Below are 19,835 nucleotides of genomic sequence, written 5' to 3'. Positions count from 1 at the left end.
GGCTCTTAAACATTTCCATGTGGAAGAGTTTAAGGAGAGTAATGGCAATGGGGTCACAAATAAAGGATATAAAGACACTAGAGAACAGCATTAGAATTACAAAAAGGCAGGTTTTGAAAGTGGCTTTTATAGTACTGAGGTACTCCATGAAAAAAGGTTGACCCTAAAAGCCTTTTTGTTGGCTATTATGCAAGTATCTTTGTCTTCACAAGTTGTATTTGTTTAGCACTGGAAAAAAAAGGTAGCTGTCCAAGCTTAGTTCGTGTTGTTTGAGTTAGTAACAACTCAAGAGAGCTAAGCTCATTTCTTTGCATTTGAATGTTCTGCTTAAAACAGGGGTTCCCAATCATGGTCCTAAAGGACCACACAACTTTATTCCAGCCCAGTTTAAATATCTAATCAAAGCCTCAATTGAACTAACAGATGTCCTGATTGAACTATTTGCAATTGGGATTTCATTTTACTTATGAAATGCAATCAAAAAATGGTATCGTCACAAAATTTACAAGCAGAAAACAGTCAAACAGTTCCTATTAATTCTATTAAGTCAATAAATACTTCAGTTGCAGACCTTAGAACTTGGCTAGAAAATCAGCAGGTGCTTGAGCCTCCAGGACCAGAATTGGGGAATAAATGTACTAAAGCAGTGGTTCTCAAAGTGTGGTATGGCAGAGCACCACCAGCTGGTACACCATATGTGCCTGGAACTTTGTTATGTGCGCTGAAAAATCGGGACGGGTTTTCATATTTTCTGTTTTAAGACGCAGCCTACATACTACAATACAGCGCGCGCTAATACTTGAGTGGACACAGAGCTATAATGTAATTCTATACCACTCTACAGGAATGCATGCTATGAACGTGACCAATTGTATTTAAAAAAACGTATCTCCAGCAAATAGAGAGGTAGGAGAATGTGCGTGATTTTGGAACAATGCCAATGTTGCAAACACAGGAATGCATAGAAATGCATGCTAGGAACACTGGTAATCTTGTGAGCACAGGAAAGAGTGATAGATAACAGAAAAATATTTAAGAACTGTTCAACTGTTCACTGAAATGGTGCTTTTTTATTATTTTTATTTGTTGTTGTTCCTGTTTTTTTCTGTAAAGGGCTTTGAGAAGCCACCTTTAAAGGCGCTATATCAAATAAAGTTTATTATTATAATATGTATTATATGTGTGTGTGAGTGTGTGCGCACACGCGCACTTATGTTGGTCATTGAGAATTTCTGGGGTTCCTATGAAAAGATGACTTGTAGGTGGTACTTGGATGCTTTGGTTTGATCAGGGGTGGTACTTGGTCCACAAAGTTTGAGAACCACTGTACTATAGCAAGGAATTGCTCCTGGAGATCTCAATTTCATCACATGTGGACAGAGTAACTTGCAAAAGTCCCCACTGCCACGCTACCACAAGGATGGATCTCCCACAGCCAGCAAAACAATAAATGCCCATTGAGAAGTTAAAAAAAAAACAAACAAATGATATCATCAACTGCCAGCAGCACAGAAAACGTTCAGCATGAAATGAAGTCACCACCTGCTCACACTGCCAGACGGGGCTCGCACAGAGCCTTTCCGCTACACTCCTTCCGCAGAGACATCGCTGCGTGCTGACGCGGGGACAGGGCTGACAATCGCCTGACAGAACATGCAGAGAAGAGAGGACGAGTCACCTGATGTTCTGAAGGTCGCATTAATATACAGTACATCACCCACTAGCAAGACTTGCAAACAACAGGACATTTTATGTTTACACGTTTGACTGAGTTCTTTTCACAGACTCACTATTGCTAAAGATTTCAGAGGGCTCACTGGCTAGTTGGAGGTCAGCAGGCTTATGAAAGAATTATGAACGATACTTGTGAATAGAGTAAATGTAAAATAAAATCAGAACATCTCGATAAATCACTTACAGAATTGAACAGTGTCCATACTAACATAGCATTTTCCCAGTGAATAAAACCAAACTTTTTTATGTCCATTTTTGATTTTTAACTTTTAAAACTTCTCTTTACTACTACTTCCCTAGACAATCTTTTTCCATAATGGCCAGTTTAAGTTTACCAACCATCCATCTAAATTTTAATGATGGTTCAGTCCCAACACATAGGCAATAGACACTAGGTCAAGGCAAGATACACTTTGAAGGGGACACCAGTACTAACATTAATACTGAGTACTACAGTAATATTTATATCGGCATTTTATGCATTTAATATTTATAAATACATTTGTATGTATTCTGCAGCTACACTTTTGCACACTGGAAGGAAAAACTACAGTACTAGTATTTTGGAAATTTGTATACCCAATAAAAGAGACCCACCCATGGTTCTGTACTGTGTTCTTGCATCCTGCACATTCGTTTCAAGAAGGGAATATTAACTTATTAATATTTACATTATCTTAGACAAAAGATGGAGGATTTATGGAGACAGAGTGATTTTTAATTACCGGTAAAATCTTTCTTTGTCCCCTAGTAGCCTAGATCTGCGCTGAGTAGCAGAACCTTTTTTCTGAGCCTTTCTTTGTTATTAACTTTGCATTTCTCTTTCTCCGAGTCCTAGCTGTGTCATTCACTATCAAATATACAGGGCAAAATGAGAAAATGAACAAATGTGCTACTGAATAAGCGCACACACACAGGGAGAATGTAGATATCAACCAAACCAAATTTAAGAAAAACAGCAAAAGTACGCACTGCTTAAACATACACTCAACTTATGTATTTATTTTCAGAAGGATTAAATTCTGTATTTCAGCTCATGACTGGCCCAGGGTTAGAATTAATTTTATTTCTTCAAATGCCCCTTTAACCCAATTCCTAATTCAGCGAATTTCAAAAATGGTAAGTGTTTTGAAAGAGGGAATCAGAATTGAAAAATTCACACCCTATCTGTCACAATGCCACTGAAATTGGGGTTTTTAAAATTCGCATTATGCCATATTTTGGAATACTTGAGCAGGACTACCCAGACGATCGTTAAGTACAGCATAAGCAGACCATTGATAATTATTGCCAATAAAAATATTTCCACGGCACAAAGAACATGCTTTTAGTAGGTAGCCCTAGGTCTCTTACACTAGAAGATGAGAAAGGTTAAAAATAGAAAGAGATTATTTGGCTAGTCCATTTGCTAGTGTAGCTTGTGGGAGCCAAGTATTGTTTCTTGCCATTTTGTGAAGAATCCCAGATGATTCTATATACATGTTCTTATGCATGTAAAAGGTTGCGTTCAACCTCAGTTTTTTTCTGCATTACCTTATATGCGTGTCTCCTCTTACGTCTGCGTTCTCTTAATTTCCACTATTTGCAGTTATTTTTATCTGTCAAACTATATCTAACTAACTAAACACTTTTAGTTTAGTTAGTTAAAAGTGTTTAGTGACATGAAAGGTGCTGGTGCAGTGTACAATTACTCTACAAGAACAGTCTTATTATTAAATGTGTGATACAGTACACTGTAATAGTACGCAGTAGTGTAATTGTGTAGCATTACCATACTGTAATAATCATCATGATAACAGTGTAAGGGTGAAGATGCCATATAACATTGGCTTATGAAGAGCTGTGCACAAAGTAACCCTTACATAAGTCAAGGAATACCTGAGGCATTTTGTCTGTCTACAGGATACAACCTCCTGCATCATTCTGCATGAATCTTTGGTACAAAGAACAGGGAACGCGCTCAAGAAGAGCTCTACCTTCATGGCACAGGCTTTGACAGGGGTGCTGGCCGCAGGGCAGACGCCTCCCGCAGGTCTGCTTGCAGCTCCAGGATTTAGCACTGCAGCGGCGGGGGACTGGTCGTGCTTTCTTACAGAAACAGGTGACGGTAACCATCTTCGGGCAGGGCGGACAGGGGCCTGACAGCACAGGGGAGAGAACAAATCCTGACATTCGGCTCGTAAAGATGCAAAAAACGTACGCAAAGAAGAAATTCACACATCCCCCATGAACAAAATAATCCTCGTGGTGTAAAGCTGTGACTGTGACTAAGAGACCTGCTTGAGGAAATGGCAAAATCTCCACCATTACCTGAATATTAAATTAATGCTCTTGCAAAAAGAAATTCACAGCCTTAAGGGCTCCACGTGGCTAACAGGTTAAACCAGGCCTCACATTTTGCAAGGACATCCACAGCTGTGAAGCCACTACCACTGTATTCCTTTACAAGACAAAGAAGCACTTTCACTCACTCCACTGTCAGCTTCTCCAGCCAAATCTTCACACTAAACACTCAGAACTGAAATATACATGCTCAAGGGCTTTTTTCTACTAAAATCTATAAGCACCTTTTATTTTCTTAATTTGCAAATAAATGATACTCAGTTTTCTCAATTAAACTCCAGGGCCTAAATCAAAAAGCTCTGTGCCTTAGGCATTTTCTCCTCTTCTAAAAATTCTTAAAATTCTGAGCAGGTGACTTTTCTTAAATACTTATTAACTAAATAAAATCTTTGGGGATATGGAATTCAGCAGAGAAGCCTTTTTCCTGGTCTTTTTAAATTTAAATATTTCTGTTTTGTGACTGGTTACCATACTTCATATAGCACCTTTCATGCAAGTGTATCAGAGCAATTATCTTATTATATTTTCATAACTTATTTCTTATTATTAGTCAAAATCTTCAGTATAGTCAGCTTAGTCCTGCACATTACACACCTCTCAATTAGCATGTAAAACAAACACTGCTGTTTCTATATGAGGTACACAATACACAAAAATAAAAGGCTGTTAATTGATTTAATGTCAGAAATTTCCACCTGGAATCTCATACCTGGGTGACAGAGTAGCAGGCACCTGTGTCCACAGGACGGCTTAAACTCTCTGTCGCAGACCTGGCCACAGGAGTGAGGCAGAAGCCAGGGGTCAAGAGGAGGATCTTCTACCTTCCCGCAGTAACAGTAGTATCTGTTGGGCGTTTGATGTGGTTTATACTCAAACCTACATTTTGGACTAAACCAAAACAACAAAAAGAACCTATTAGGCATGTTTTATCTGCAGACGTCTCTCATACGTAAAAAAGTAGGTAATAATTATACAGTTGTGTTCAACAAAATAGAAGGTCTTACAAATGAACGCAAGCACGGACAGCTACGTTCTACCTCCCTGTAAGACTCCTGTCTCATTTTCAGAGGAGGCATGAAACATCCATTTTCTAAACACTTTTCATTCAGTTCAAGGGTACAGGTTTGTCGGAGTCTATTCCTGTAAGGAACAGGCACAACGCAGGATACACCCTGGTCGGGACACCAGTCCATCGCAAGGCAGACAGGCGCACACACTCACACCAGGGCCATTTTTCCCAGAAGCCAATTAACCTACTAGCAGGTCTTTGATCTGTGAGAGGTAACTGGAACAGGCATTAAAGATATTCAATTCAATAAGTTTAAAAAGAAACTTCTTAGAAACTATGCCCTAAGAAAGCTCCACAGCCAAAATGCTGCTTTTCCTTTCTTCTCTTTTCACCATGGAATAAACTTTTACTTATTCCTTTACTTATTTACTTATACAGCTTACGCATGCTGACGCAGGTACCTACTTGAACTAATCCAGAGAGTATGTGTTCATAGATATATAACTAACTTATATGTGTTTATAACTGTCAAAACCTAGATTTTTATAGATTTTATAGGTACACAGATACATTTCCATTTTATATTTAGAGATACTAAAACTGGGCAGAACGGTGGCACAGTGGTTAGCGTTGCTGCCCGTTGTTTGCATGGGTTTATGCTGAGTGCTCTAGTTTCCTCTCACAGGCCAAAAAGAGGCTGGTGGGTCAATTCTTCTTCAGGACTCCTGTAAAACTGGATATAACTATTTCCGTGTTTGTGTCTGTCTGCCCTGCGATGGAGTAGCTCCCTGTCCAGGGTATATCTCGCCTCACACCTGTTGCTTGCTGATTTGGGCTCCAGCTCCCCCCACAACCTTGTAATAGATAATCAGGTTACAAAATGGATGGATGGAAATACTAAAATTCGATATCATGCATTGTTTCAAGTAACTGATTCACTTACTCTATATTCTCTGTATACGGTAAAAAAAAAACTCACACGAATTTCTCATTACTGAGCCTATACGACTTATTTCTCATATGACAAAAATGACTTTGCTCTGTATAAATGAAATTACCAAATAACATTTTTTTGTTTTTTTTAAGAAAGATACTATCCAATCTGTAAATCTGTCTGTGATATAAACTGAATGCCCGGTTCGAATTTCATCATGGGTCTGAAACGTGAAATATGAAAATCACAGGATGAGCAAGCAGTACAGTATATAAAGCACTTTTCAATTAAAAAAAGATTGGATATGCACATTTAATTTGTCGCATCGTGATCGGCAAATTGCATTGCACTTACAGTGACATACAGTACACTACTTTGCCTTCAAAGGAGCAAATATACACAACACTTGATCCACATTATGGAATATTTCTGACACACTGAAACCACCCGAGAAGGCATCAATAGCTCCATTCTTGTTTTCTGAAGGCAGCTGTCATTTATCCAACATCACTGATCTGATGTTGATACTGACAACAAAACACCTAGACAGTACCTGCCATATGGCAGAAAAGACTGAAATCTATTCTGATATGAACCAGATAAAAGACACTCTAGCCTCATTACATTTTCTGTTTTGTATTTATTTCTAGTAATACTACTGCATTTCCACAGGGCATAAAATAAGACTATATCCTTGAGAAGTGGTCAAACCTAATCTACTGAAGAACTAAATAATGATTAAGTGTAAAAGAGACCAACACAATGATGTTACTCCAACAGGATCTGAGACATCCACATCCAGTGAAGGGACAACGTTTTAGCGTAAGGGACTTGTCTGCAGCTTGTACGTGTGGGCTGTGTGGTTCAAGTTCTGGGAAGTTGCTTTTCTATATGGCGTTTTTTTGCTGTGTTGGGTGCTGTGAAGATAAAAAACCAGCATACAGTAGTACAATAAAGCACATAGCCAGACCTTAGGTTGAATCCTGCTTGTGGGTGAGTACAACACTAACACTCCATATATGTAGGAATATGTGCACAACACTTGCAACACTAACTGACCATATATGAATGGTAATACAGTGATACAGTAATCATTCATGCATTAATCAATTGGGTATTACAATGTTAGTTAAGATGAATTTGTTTCCAAGTAGAACGTGCAGCACACTAACTACTTTAAGAGTCTGAAGTGAAATAGGGGAGAATCTTACTTTGAAGGTGATTCCACTAGTGTATCGACATCTGCAAACAGAACACACATAAAACACACAGCAAAGCCCACTCACCAAGGCCACGGGTGCTCTTTCTTTCCAAAGTCCTCATCGGTGACTGAAGACACCAGGAAAATGCTATCCTTAGCCCACTTCTGAATACAGGGCATGTGAAATATACAGTAACATCCTGAACAACTCCAGATCTACAAGAAATAAGGAAAAGTCAGTGTAAGTCAATGAAAATGAAACCTTTCTGTCAGTAGATATGGCAAAGTAATGCACTTAGAAATGAAAACCTGATTCTAGTTCAGATTAGAACCCATGATTCTTACGGATTTGTGTGTCAAGTTAACCTGGGCAGAGCAAAACAGAAAAAACTATTATGCTTAGATCCTTGCTTGTCATTTTACTTATTTCAGAACAAAACATCTTTATGCAAATCTTCTTTTAGTTAACTGAGGAGAAAGCTTTCTTGGAAAGGCAATCTGCTACACTTGTTAAGATCTCAATGAAGGAGCAAACAGTAAAACACGGGTAACATCTAAGAATGCAAAATAAAATAAGCATAGCCCAGACAACAGATCACTACAAAAAATTAGTTCAAGTTCAAATAAAAACATTTAGATTCCATTATATTCACTAATACTTCTTTAAAGTATTTCATACATATCTAGTTTTGTGGTCTATTTTGTTACAAATTGTAGCTTTACAAAACCCTTATCAATAGCATTGTTCCATTCAGGCGTTCAGAAGAGAATTGTTATTAATACACAGAACCACAATATACAAGTACTTTCTGGAACAAGAACGACTCCTTTTGAGATAAGAAAAGGCAGTCCTTATAACGTCAATATGTGTAGATTTCCAGCTAAAACTGCCTTGCATGAGAATGCTATTCAATCATGCAGACTACTGCTGTATGTACGATACAGACAGAACAGATACCAAGATACATGCAACCAAAAAAGACTCTGGGAGTCAGACAAGCAAACATTCTGCATATTCACCCAACCAAAAAGTGCAAAACATCTCTTTAGGTGACAGGTGACACCCTCATGTACTGTTAAGAGAGCTTCCGGACAAAAGACAATGTCAAAGTTATTGGAGATACTTTATATAGCAATTATCTTTTTTATTTGTTTGAAAAAAACTATTTATACCGAATGGAAAGCTAATTAACAGTACAATAGGGTACAGCAGAATACAAGTTTATTCACTTGGGGTATAAAAACTCTGTGAGAAAAATGGGGCAAAAGACTTTTATTTAACTTCCCTAACCCCAGATATGTGGAAAATATGCACTATATGTTAGCACAAAGTGGATTTAAACTGAAGCATTAATCAAATGTAAGTCTATTTTCTTGCATTCTTTGTGCTATTTCCTTCTTGTCCTGTTATAGATTAAATGTATTTTCTTAATTCTCTATGAATTGGCTACATTACTCTGCTCTCCTCCCCACTAACAGCTGATATGTGGTAAGCGTTCTGGCGCACTATGGCTACCGTCGCATCATCCAGGTGGATGCTGCACATTGGTGGTGGTGGAGGGGAGTCCCCATTACCTGTAAAGCGCTTTGAGTGGAGTGTCCAGAAAAGCGCTATATAAGTGTAAGCAATTATTATTATATTAATTATTAAGTAAATGTAATACCAGATACCATTAATAAATTGGTAGTATTCCATGATTATGCTAATATTAAGCAAAGTGCCTTATGTAGCTATCACAATCCTTCACACTGCAGGTTACAGTACAGTACATCAATAAGTCTTACCGCCTGATTCCTTTTTACAGATGCGATACAAATTAAGCAAGTTATAGCCCCAGATTGAAAAGCATCATTGAGGTACTGCCTGGTACGTTCCAGGTCTGTGATATCTCCACCTGAAGGGAAAAAATTAAACATGAGCACTTACATAGAGAGTATCAGATTATTTTTTCTAAGAGTCAGTATAGCCTCGGAGATGTGTTGGAAGATGTAGGAAAGAAGACTCTACAAATAATAACTCCCCAAACATTTTCTGTAATAAAACCATTCATTTAGGGCATTAAATGTGGAGAAAAAAAGATATCAGTGTACAAGTTTTGGAAAGCAACAGTTTGACATCATTAGAAATGACACAGGTTTCCCCCCGCAACAGCTTTGCACATCTGCATATACAGATTCCTCCAAATGTATTTGTATGCTTGATAACGTGATTAAAAGTTTACTTTAAAAGTAAACTGCAGCTGTATATTGAGCATTTTTGATAGGATTTAAAAAGGTTATCACTATCATTATATGAACTACATATCTGTTAAATCTTTCTAAATGCAGCTTTTATTTTTGATGTTTTCTGTTCTAGTAGAGATCGTGTCAAGAACACTGAATATTAACACACTTCAGCGTTCATTCAGATCAGCGTTATCCAGCTGGAAAGTTATATCCATTTATATCCAAAATGCTTGAGTTTCATGAAGACGGAGACAAGGCACAAGGCTGTTTGGTAAAATACCCTGGTATTAGGGCTTTACCTGATTGATTTGTGTAGGTGGTAAACGTAGAAGCCAAAATCTTCCCTTGCTTTCCATCCTCTTCTTCCTCCCCTTCCTCATCGGAAGAAGAGCTGTACTGAGTTTCTGTGAGCTTCTGAGCCACAGCCTGATTGGATCTCCGTATCTCTTCAAACCTGGCTTGAGTTGACAGTTCTGCAAGAAAAACAAGGATTAAATAATGGGGAAAAAAACAAACAGAAGAGTAATAATGCAAAATCAAGCATTATTTGCAACAGATTTTTTCTCAACTAACCAGATATTTAAAAATGATGGATGAATTATACAGAAGAGATTCCTTTACACTACAAAAACACAAGTTTTTAAAATTTAAATTCATTTCTATCAATACCTTATTTCACCAGTTAATCACAAACTGATCAATAGGCTTTGTCTTTGACAACAAGACCAGAAAATTATTTCCAACCATGTGCAAATGTAGATCAAATGCAATTGTGCATGTGTACATTTACAAGCAAAAGAAAGTGCAATGTTTGCCACTTTCTTGAATTTTAGTATCAGAGGCTAGGAGACAGGGCTGTATATTTTCCATAATTGTGCATTCACCTTTTTAAAGGACATATTTTCAATGGGACAAATGACCTTCCCATTTTTATGTCATGCAACTTGACAATATGGCTGCAGAGTTCCGATACCATAGTTCCCACAGAAGGAGAATGTGTCCCTACTTTTTTGGGGCCCATTACAGTGCCAACCCCACCACAGAATCTTCAGCAGTAGGAGGTCCTTTTTTTACTCAGGACTTCTCTAGACATTCACCAGTAACAGTGCTCTTTATTATCAGACACAGGTCTGAATTCTGGAAACTACTGTACATTTTAAATGATTGCTGGTACAGTAAAGTCACAGCTGACCACAATTCAATGCATCAAAGATGTTCCAAATGAGCTTCAGTTAAATCTGATCAATTATGGTCATAATTAACTGAATTATACAGTCATATACGGTCATATGGTAACAGCTTTATATGGGACTAAAACAGCTGTTGTACACTAAAAAAGTTGTTGGATAATATTTAGATAAGGGAAGAATAAGATAGCTTATTTTAACCTGACCTAGTTTCCAAAAGCCATGAATTCACAGATACTGGTACTTGACTCATGAAGAAACTATCTCCTAAAAGACAGTGGACAGGCTGTCTTTGTCAAAAATCATAGACTCATCAAATCATGTTTCGACAAACCAAAATATGCACTAGGAAAGCCAGAGCACCAGACAATGATAGTGAGCCTTTTTTTGTCTGCTACTGGGGTACAATAAGGGGTTCTGTCAAGTAAAGCTTTCATCCAAGTCCAATCAGTCGAGCTATGGGACTTTTCAGAATCAAATGTGAAACATATAACCCGAGGACATAATTAGGAGCTACAGCTATGTACACTGAAACTGAGAACAGTAGACACTGTTCTCAAAGTTTGTGGGAATGTAAAAGAAACACAGTCATATTGTTAAAGCCGATACCCTGGCTTCTTTCAAAAATCAGCTGCATGAGATCTCAGCTCAGTTAACTACTAACAAATGCACTAGATGGCCCAAATGGCATCCTTGTGTTGTAACCTTCCTTATGTTTGTAACTTTGTATTACTAAAAAGGTGTACACGTGTACAGTACCAGTCAAAAGTTTGAGTACACCTGCTTGAAACCAGGTTTTTCACAATTATCTGTGCTTTAAACTGTATAAACCTGCCTATAAACACTTATATATCTAATTACATGATAATGTGTACTTATAATCTTAAGTGAACTGCATTAAAAAAGTTTAATTTTTCATTTTCAATAAAATGAGCACCCAAAACAAGCAGATTTCAGTCTGAAGCCCAGGTTTAATTAAAAGTCAAAATGTGTACAGTATAACATGGTGTTAGAACACTAAAAAGTTTAAAATTGTCTTTGTTAGATGTTCTCACAGTTAACTAGCATGCTACCTCATTTACCTTTTGTCACCAATTATTAGTAAACAGATGAGGGTTCACGATTACTATAAATATATGGAGCATGGGCAAAAAATTGTAATTCTTGAATGAACATGGCAAAACTTGCTCAGCAAGTCTATAATTACTTTAAGACAAATTGCAAGAACTTTGCAAGTGTCAGTAACTGCTATGGCCAAGATTACCAAGCAATAGGAAAAAAATGGCCATCGTGAGGACCGAAAAGGTTCAGGCAGGCCAAAGGTGACCTCATAATCAGAGAATACGTTTATTAGAGTCACACGTTTGTGAAACCGGCGGCTAACTGCCCCTAAAATACAAGCTGAGCTCAAGGCAACTAGAAGTACAGATATTTCAACATCAACTGCTCAGAGGAGGTTGCGTGAAGCTGGCCTCAAAGGTGCAGTGTCTGTGTTTTTTGGCCCAGGCAAGTCTCTTATTCTGCACTCTTAACAATGGTTTCTTCTGGAAACTCTTCCTGGTAGGCCAGCTTCACACATTTCTTCCCTATATAACACATTCATTTCTGTATATCAGTATGTCCATTTTTGATTCATAAAAAGTGCTGTCTTGCACACTTAGCTCCATTAGTTCACCATCAGTTTCATATTTCCAGACGACGTCACAGCAAAGCAGTTAAAATTAATAAACTGACCTTTATCAGAAATCGGTTCCAATACACCCGCTGCAGTTCCACCTCTGCCCCTGCCAGGCCTTGGGCCACCATCTGCGCTAGCGCCAGGGGTCTGGACCCCCTTGTCTCTTGGGGCCCTGGGAACTGCATTCTCGGGGGCCACACTCGATCCTCCCCGGCCCCGGCCTCTCCCTCTGCCAGGCTGACGCCAGGCAGGTTCCATTACGCTCCTGTCGAAACTACAGATTCATACAGAAATGCCAGCGTTATAAAAAAGCCACTCATTGCTGGTGGACGTTTCAACAACCTAGGGCCTAGAACACAGGGCAGACGGTGGGAGTACGCCCTGCTGGTGTCCTGTGCACATGCTATACTAGACTTCACTGGTGAGACTGCTCCGTATTCTTGGAGTAGAGTCACTGCTCCTCTGGGTTGAGACGAGCCAGCTGAGGTGGCTCAGGCATCTGGTGAGGATGCCCCCAGGGCGCCTCCTGCTGGAGATGTACTGGACATGACCCGCTGGAAGGAGACCCTGGACAGAGCCAGGACACACTGGAGGGATCACTGTGTATCTCTTGGCTAGTCTGGCCTTCTGCTTGGGAGTTCCTCAGGAGAAGCTGGAGACTGTTGCTGGGGAAAGGGAAGTCTGGCCTGTCCTGCTCTGCTCAGCCTGTTACCACCACCACCCTCACCAGGTGGTTATAGAATGAGATGAGATTCTTGACTTCAGAGCTTTCTTTGTACGATGCTGGCTTTTTTATCTCTGCCGCACACCATCTAAAAAAGCAAGCAGGTGACTTGAGGTTTCAGAATTGCCAATGTGTTGATAATTGTATTCTTAATAAAACATTCACCATTTAAATCCACTGGAATATTTCTTCTCATTTCAATTTCAATGCCGTAACAACCCATTTTCAGCACACTACCCCCCCCCCCCATTTTGAAGGTATGCTTCTGATAAAAGGCAAAGTGCAAAGCAGAAGCAAGTGAGTTCTATTCAGCTTTCCAAACGATTTTTAGACCATTCGTCCCTCACTGTAACCAGGTGAGGGTTAAAAACATCACGTTGAGTTAGACCCAAAGCTTTCTGGTAAAAACTCATTAGTGTTTGGTCATTGTTTTCGAGAGTGCCGCAATTTAATTTTCATTACAATTTTATGTAAACAGCAGCAAGTTAATTTGATATCTCACAAATGGAGTTTAACCCAGCTAAAAAGAACAGTAATAATTTAGCATGTTACTACTAATTCCTACGAATTTCTTAGGCTGACAATTTGTATCCAAAACAAGGTGTGCTTAGTGCAGTGAATTACTGTACCTTCTTCAGAGTCTTTATATTATTCACATAGAAAATGTTCAGGTCTTCTGACAATAACCAAATGTTATATAAATACATTTGTTAAAATAGTGTTTTATGTATGAACTATGTGGTGAAGCAGAGAATTGTATTGGTTGAGTCCTGGATCAAATACAAAATCTGGTACAAAGTTAAATTAGATTTATTTCCTCTTTAAATTCGTGCCTTGAACTGCATTCCCATAGAAAATAGGAGAACACAGGTACGGACGCTGACATATGTGTATTTATAAATTATTACCGTATTTAGAAACCAGATATCTTTAACCTTTTCTGTAAGCCAACCTGTTATTTGGACTGAGCACTCTGTTGCAATTGAATCATTTTGTAACCCTGATAATGCAACACAATTTCAACGTATACTGACGTGTTATCAACACATGCATCACTTTCTACACAAATGTGATAGAGTCATATCGCAGATTACTCAGAACTACTATAGTCTAATCCTAACATTGATTATTAAACAGTCCGCCAAGTGATAGTCAGAGTTCAGATCCCTTCTGCAATTGGAAGTCGAATGTCCTGCTTTGCTTCTGACCCCCTATGCTGAGCTCAAAATGTCCGATATAGTAAAACATAAAATAATTCGGACAGTCTATACTAATTCATCATGTAAAGCACTTGTTAACAGTATGTTGACCATACAATTTTTAGTATTTCAACGTATAAAACATGCTCCTAGCTAGTCCATTCAAAAATATACTCACCAGTGCAGAATCACTACTCATCTAGATTGTCCTGTGCATCATGCGCAAGCTCGGAAATCAAGACACAACATGGGAGCAGTAGTCTTACTTTAGCCACGTACCGTTAGAAATCAATTATTGAAAACTACAATTCCCACTATGCACCGTAATGAGCTACGTAACCGGTGAATGCAACGTGTCAGAGTAAAGATAAAATGTATTGAATGAATTTCCTATCTCCCTTGTAGAGATAAAATGTCGTACGGTTAATGACCATCTTTAAACTTGGGAAAACAAACTCTTAAAATAAATTGGTGTATAATTCTATTCCTTTTAGTATTTTTATGATTGAGTTGAATTTGTGTTTGTTTTCAATAATCGTACATCAGCGGTTACATGTGAAATATCTCTTTAATAGGGTAAATACATTTTGTTTATTAAAAAATAAAAATAATATATATTTTCCATTTTCAAATAACGTTGAAGTTTTGTAAGCTTACAACATGAAAGCTTACGATTTAATATTACAGCTTGACTTGGGGGAATCTGGTGAATGAATACATTGAGTAAGTGTTATCCCTATGGAGCAGAGTCATCTAGAATGTAAAGTCCTGCCATACGTGTCATCTAGTACATTTTGAAATAAGAAGGTTGTTCGTTACTGGTGCTTATTCTAGACCACCATAATTGTGAAGTGTATAACGTACAGCATATTTTAAGTTTCCAGTTAGGCTACTATATATCCTAATGATCCATGCAAACTTTTTTTATTTCATCTGAAGCGTAAAATTAATCTTTAGATTTAATCTTTAATTTATTGATAAAGCAACTATAAACAGATTGCCGTTTAATGTTAGGAGATTAATACATTACATGGAGAAAGCATGCTTTGTAAGTTTATAGGAAGGTTTAACTGCCACTTGATAGGACAAACGAGTATTCAATGCATTCAGAAGAGGTATCATTGACTGCTAGTTCAACAAGGTTAATTTAAATCCATTACTAATTAAACTCTTTTGAATATGTATTAATGTACTTTTTGTGTTTTAGATAACCAAAAATGCAAACAAGAATTATTCAGAACATATTGAAATACTGGCCACCTCAATTATACTTTTTATTTTAAAAAATTGGGGTTTATTTTTTCTCAGTTGGAAAAGTAGTGTTTATTCTTCAATGGCTGCAAAGGTGCACATCAAGAGTGTTGTCAAGAGATATTTTTGTTCTTTGGTTGTGTACTGCTGGTGATGCACTGGTTATCCCTTCATGCCTTTTCCCCTTTCAGGAATCCCAGATGTCTGGCAGACTGCAGGTACCGGGCAGCACCGGGGCTCTGTGTTCAATTCCTGTTGTTTTATCTGCTTAGAGCTTGTATGCTCTCCCCATGTTCATGTGGATTTCCTCCAGGTGCTCCGGTTTACTCCCACAACCCAAAGACATACTAGTAGGTTAAATGGCTTCTGGGAATATTGACCCTGGAGTGAATGTGTGTGTCTGTGTCTCTGTCTGTGTGTGCTCTGTCATGGACTGGTATCCTGTCCAGGGGTATGCTGCCTGGAGCCCATTGCTTGCTGGGATAGGCTCCACCTCCCTCTCTATATTGTATACCCTATACAACCCTATACCCTATATTGGATAAAATAGAAAATGGATGGTCTGTTGTGTGCTGCCATCTCGGGGGACACAGAGAAAAGGCAGGTTCAGAATGTGTGAACCATCTTTTAATATGGTATAGTACTGTATAACTTTCAGAAACGTGTAAATAATTACACACCAGTTTATTTAGAAAATATATACTTTAATGAATACTTTACACTTGCTTAGGCATTATTTTGTTTTAGTAAAGGATAGTATATCTGAGAAAGTAGGTCTGACATTACTGCTTTTCATTCTCTATACAGATTCTGAAGTAGAAAATTATCAACAGATTTTAGAGTGCACTACAGATGAAGTTGTGAATTGAAGGAAGTAACAATGTTTTGCTTATGTTGGATATTTCTACATTTTTATGTTTGCAAACTGAAACCATTCTCACAGTTGACTTATAGTAGGTACCTGAGCAAGTGCAAATAATTCCTGAAAAGGATTATTTAGATCCTGGCTCACTCAGGGGTTTTACTATTAGTAGGTCCCAAAAATGGTTTTCCCCTATGCACAATTTCAATTTAATTAAATAGTCATCCAATCGGTTCTGCACAGTGCCCAACTTGGTATGATTTTAGTAATTCGTGTGGATGCTGTAATGGAATTAAAATTGTCAAATGATTGTAATGATTCTAATAAAATTTTCATTTGACCATAATTGTCTTCGTGTTTTGGTATGCATCTCATTATTCACAAACTTGACTGCAAAGCAGACCTTTTAAACTAAATTAAAGCTAAAGAGCCATTTACAGTACCAGATAAAAGTTTGAAGAAAGTTAGATTTCATTAAAAAATTAAAAAATACTGTAACGCAACGGGGGCTCAGGCGGGCGCCCTTGCCGCATTAGGTCGGCCCCTGCACCGTCCGGGGCTCGAACCCGGGACTTCCGCGTCTCTCTGCAGCGACCTAGCCCCGTGAGCCAAAGAGAGATCTCTCCACAGCCCAGTAGCTGTGGTCCTGCTATCACAGGGAAGGGCGGTGACGTCACCCGCTCTGGTACGCCGGCTCTTACACAGTGCCTGTCGGCCGTAAGCGTTACACTCTCCCCCGCTTAAATCGCCGTCCCCGGCGAAGGGCTATCCCGCCCCGCTCTGACACCAATGTAACGCAACGGGGGCTCAGGCGGGCGCCCTTGCCGCATCTGGTCGGCCCCATCCCGACTGGAGGCTCGAACCCGGGACTTCCGCGTCTCTCTGCAGCGACCTAGCCCCGTGAGCCAAAGAGAGATCTCTCCACAGCCCAGTAGCTGTGGTCCTGCTATCACAGGGAAGGGCGGTGACGTCACCCGCTCTGGTACGCCGGCTCTTACACAGTGCCTGTCGGCCGTAAGCGTTACACTCTCCCCCGCTTAAATCGCCGTCCCCGGCGAAGGGCTATCCCGCCCCGCTCTGACACCAATGTAACGCAACGGGGGCTCAGGCGGGCGCCCTTGCCGCATCTGGTCGGCCCCATCCCGACTGGAGGCTCGAACCCGGGACTTCCGCGTCTCTCTGCAGCGACCTAGCCCCGTGAGCTAAAGAGAGATCTCTCCACAGCCCAGTAGCTGTGGTCCTGCTATCACAGGGAAGGGCGGTGATGTCACCCGCTCTGGTACGCCGGCTCTTACACACAGTGCTTGTCGGCCGTAAGCGTTACACTCTCCCCCGCTTAAATCGCTGTCCCCGGCGAAGGGCTATCCCATCCCACTTCTGACACCAATGTAACACAAGGGGGGGCTCAGGCGGGCGCCCTTGCCGCATCTGGTCAGCCCCATCCCGACTGGAGGCTCGAACCCGGGACTTCCGCGTCTCTCTGCAGCGACCTAGCCCCGTGAGCTAAAGAGAGATCTCTCCACAGCCCAGTAGCTGTGGTCCTGCTATCACAGGGAAGGGCGGTGACGTCACCCGCTCTGGTACGCCGGCTCTTACACACAGTGCTTGTCGGCCGTAAGCGTTACAATACATTACATTATGCAGGATGGATCACTTGAACAAGAGAGATGTGAAGGATTTGGACAAGAAAATGTGCTCTTATTTCTGTGGTGTTGTTGGATACTGTATCCAGACACTGTCTACAATTAACTAACATGTAGACTAATATACAGTAAATAAAATCATGAGTTCAAGTCATGTCACTTCAAAGACAGAGCAACCCAAGATATTTCACAGCAAAAGATGTCACAGTAAAAGATTTTGTTAAAACCGCCTGTAGATGTAGCAGATGGTTTTTAATGCTCTATATCTGTTAACTTTATGGTCTCTGGTTTACTAAATGGAACATGCCAAACATAAATGATGATGCAAAATCCCCTTCATCAATGACAAAACTGCATATTGTATCATAACCATTTCAATTTTATTTTAAAATAGATTTGAAACTAGAACCCTATAAAATCAGATGCCTTATTTTGGACAGTTGACATGTGCCATCCCTAGCTTTGCATTTAAAAGATATAAAATCCACAATTACCTTTTTTGTTTTGCACTGATATTTGATTTGTGTTCCTGATTACCATGTCTTTTAAACTTGCAATCAAGACATTGGTGAGGACATTTCATACAGCTTTCAGAGCAAACGGGGGCTGTGTTACATTTGCAACTACGGTATATTTGAAGTGTTTTTTCAGAATATAAAGTTATCTGGCTAGAGATGCAAATACGTATTTTAGTTACCCAGGGACCAGAAGACTTCAAAGGTAATTTTCATGAAAGGTTGACTTTCTGTTAAGTTTTATAACCCTTTCTTAAGGAGAGGATACCTCTTATTTTACTAAATCAAAGCGTGCATTTCAGTTTATTTTAGGAACTGTTAAATAAGAAACACAGCTTGTTTGTTCAACTACTGTATGTGTTGTTTTCTTGCTGGGAAAAATGTAATTGAATAGGAGAAGAGTCTCATCAATACAGTCTCAAATCTTTCCTTACATCATTTGTTATTTCTAAACATTAGAAATGCAATGGCCACGTTAATTGTATTGTAGTTTGTTAAATAAAATGGCATTTGTTGTAATCTACGGTATGGTATCATAACAACATCCATTAAGTACATTCTGGAAAGACTATTTCACATTTTAAGCACATAAAAACAAATCTACTGGTGTCATAGAAAACCTGTGGTGTTTCCATCAACCTCATTTTTGAATCTTTTTAATGCTGCATATTTTAAAGCTTCCCCTTTTTTGTATTTGAATACAGATAATGTGATCAGCCCACTTGCATTCTTCCTATAATTACGAATCAATACTTAGAAAAAGGACAGAACATACAAATGGCTTCTACCATTAATATTAACACTGCATAACATAGCATACATTTTTATGTCATAGTTTTTAATGAGGCGTCAGTACTGGCCTAGAATTGAAAATAAAAAACTGGGTGGATGGGGGACAAAAGTAACTTTTACAAACACTAAAACATTTCTTCCCTCTTTCTTTTCAGTTCTGTTATGTATAACAGCTACTGTATAAGTAATCTACTGTATATTACAGGTAATGTAGCTGCAATATATAATAACTATACCTTAATAATATATATTACAGGTAATGTCTTTGCATTGTACATGTTTGATATACTGGGAAAGTTCACAGCCCTTATATAACCATTTGGCCTCCTGCATAAACTATATCAAAAATAAGAACTATGCAATGAGATCCGAATCACATTCCGGTATGCTTTTTGACGACAATGTGGATTACTATGAATTGTGCTAGGTTAATAACTGCATACTGTACAGTAGGTCTACATTATACACATATTGTTCTGTAAACCTTATTTTGCATAGTTAATGCCATGCAGGTGGATACATTTTTATCTCTGACTG

At 39.0% G+C, this 19,835-nt stretch overlaps 1 protein-coding gene across 1 annotated transcript in view; it reads right to left on the bottom strand.

The window, feature by feature from the left end:
* The window catches only part of nfxl1 (nuclear transcription factor, X-box binding-like 1), a 57,507-nt gene extending 43,044 nt beyond the window's left edge, over window positions 1-14,463 (bottom strand). Inside the window, exons 1-8 of the mRNA XM_006629846.3 lie at window positions 14,414-14,463; window positions 12,369-12,586; window positions 9,747-9,920; window positions 9,007-9,116; window positions 7,307-7,437; window positions 4,787-4,965; window positions 3,711-3,872; window positions 1,543-1,643 (exon numbers count right to left, since the gene is read on the bottom strand). Coding sequence (XP_006629909.2) covers window positions 1,543-1,643; window positions 3,711-3,872; window positions 4,787-4,965; window positions 7,307-7,437; window positions 9,007-9,116; window positions 9,747-9,920; window positions 12,369-12,570 — 1,059 coding nt within the window. The 5' untranslated portion in view covers window positions 12,571-12,586; window positions 14,414-14,463. The remainder of the gene's footprint in view (window positions 1-1,542; window positions 1,644-3,710; window positions 3,873-4,786; window positions 4,966-7,306; window positions 7,438-9,006; window positions 9,117-9,746; window positions 9,921-12,368; window positions 12,587-14,413) is intronic.
* Window positions 14,464-19,835: the final 5,372 nt, after the last annotated feature.

This window comes from Lepisosteus oculatus, chromosome 1 (genome assembly GCF_040954835.1).
Source record: "Lepisosteus oculatus isolate fLepOcu1 chromosome 1, fLepOcu1.hap2, whole genome shotgun sequence".
NCBI classification, from domain to species: domain Eukaryota; kingdom Metazoa; phylum Chordata; class Actinopteri; order Semionotiformes; family Lepisosteidae; genus Lepisosteus; species Lepisosteus oculatus.
The sequence above is the reverse complement of the archived record's forward strand: the minus strand, read 5'-3'. Positions and strand labels throughout refer to the sequence as shown.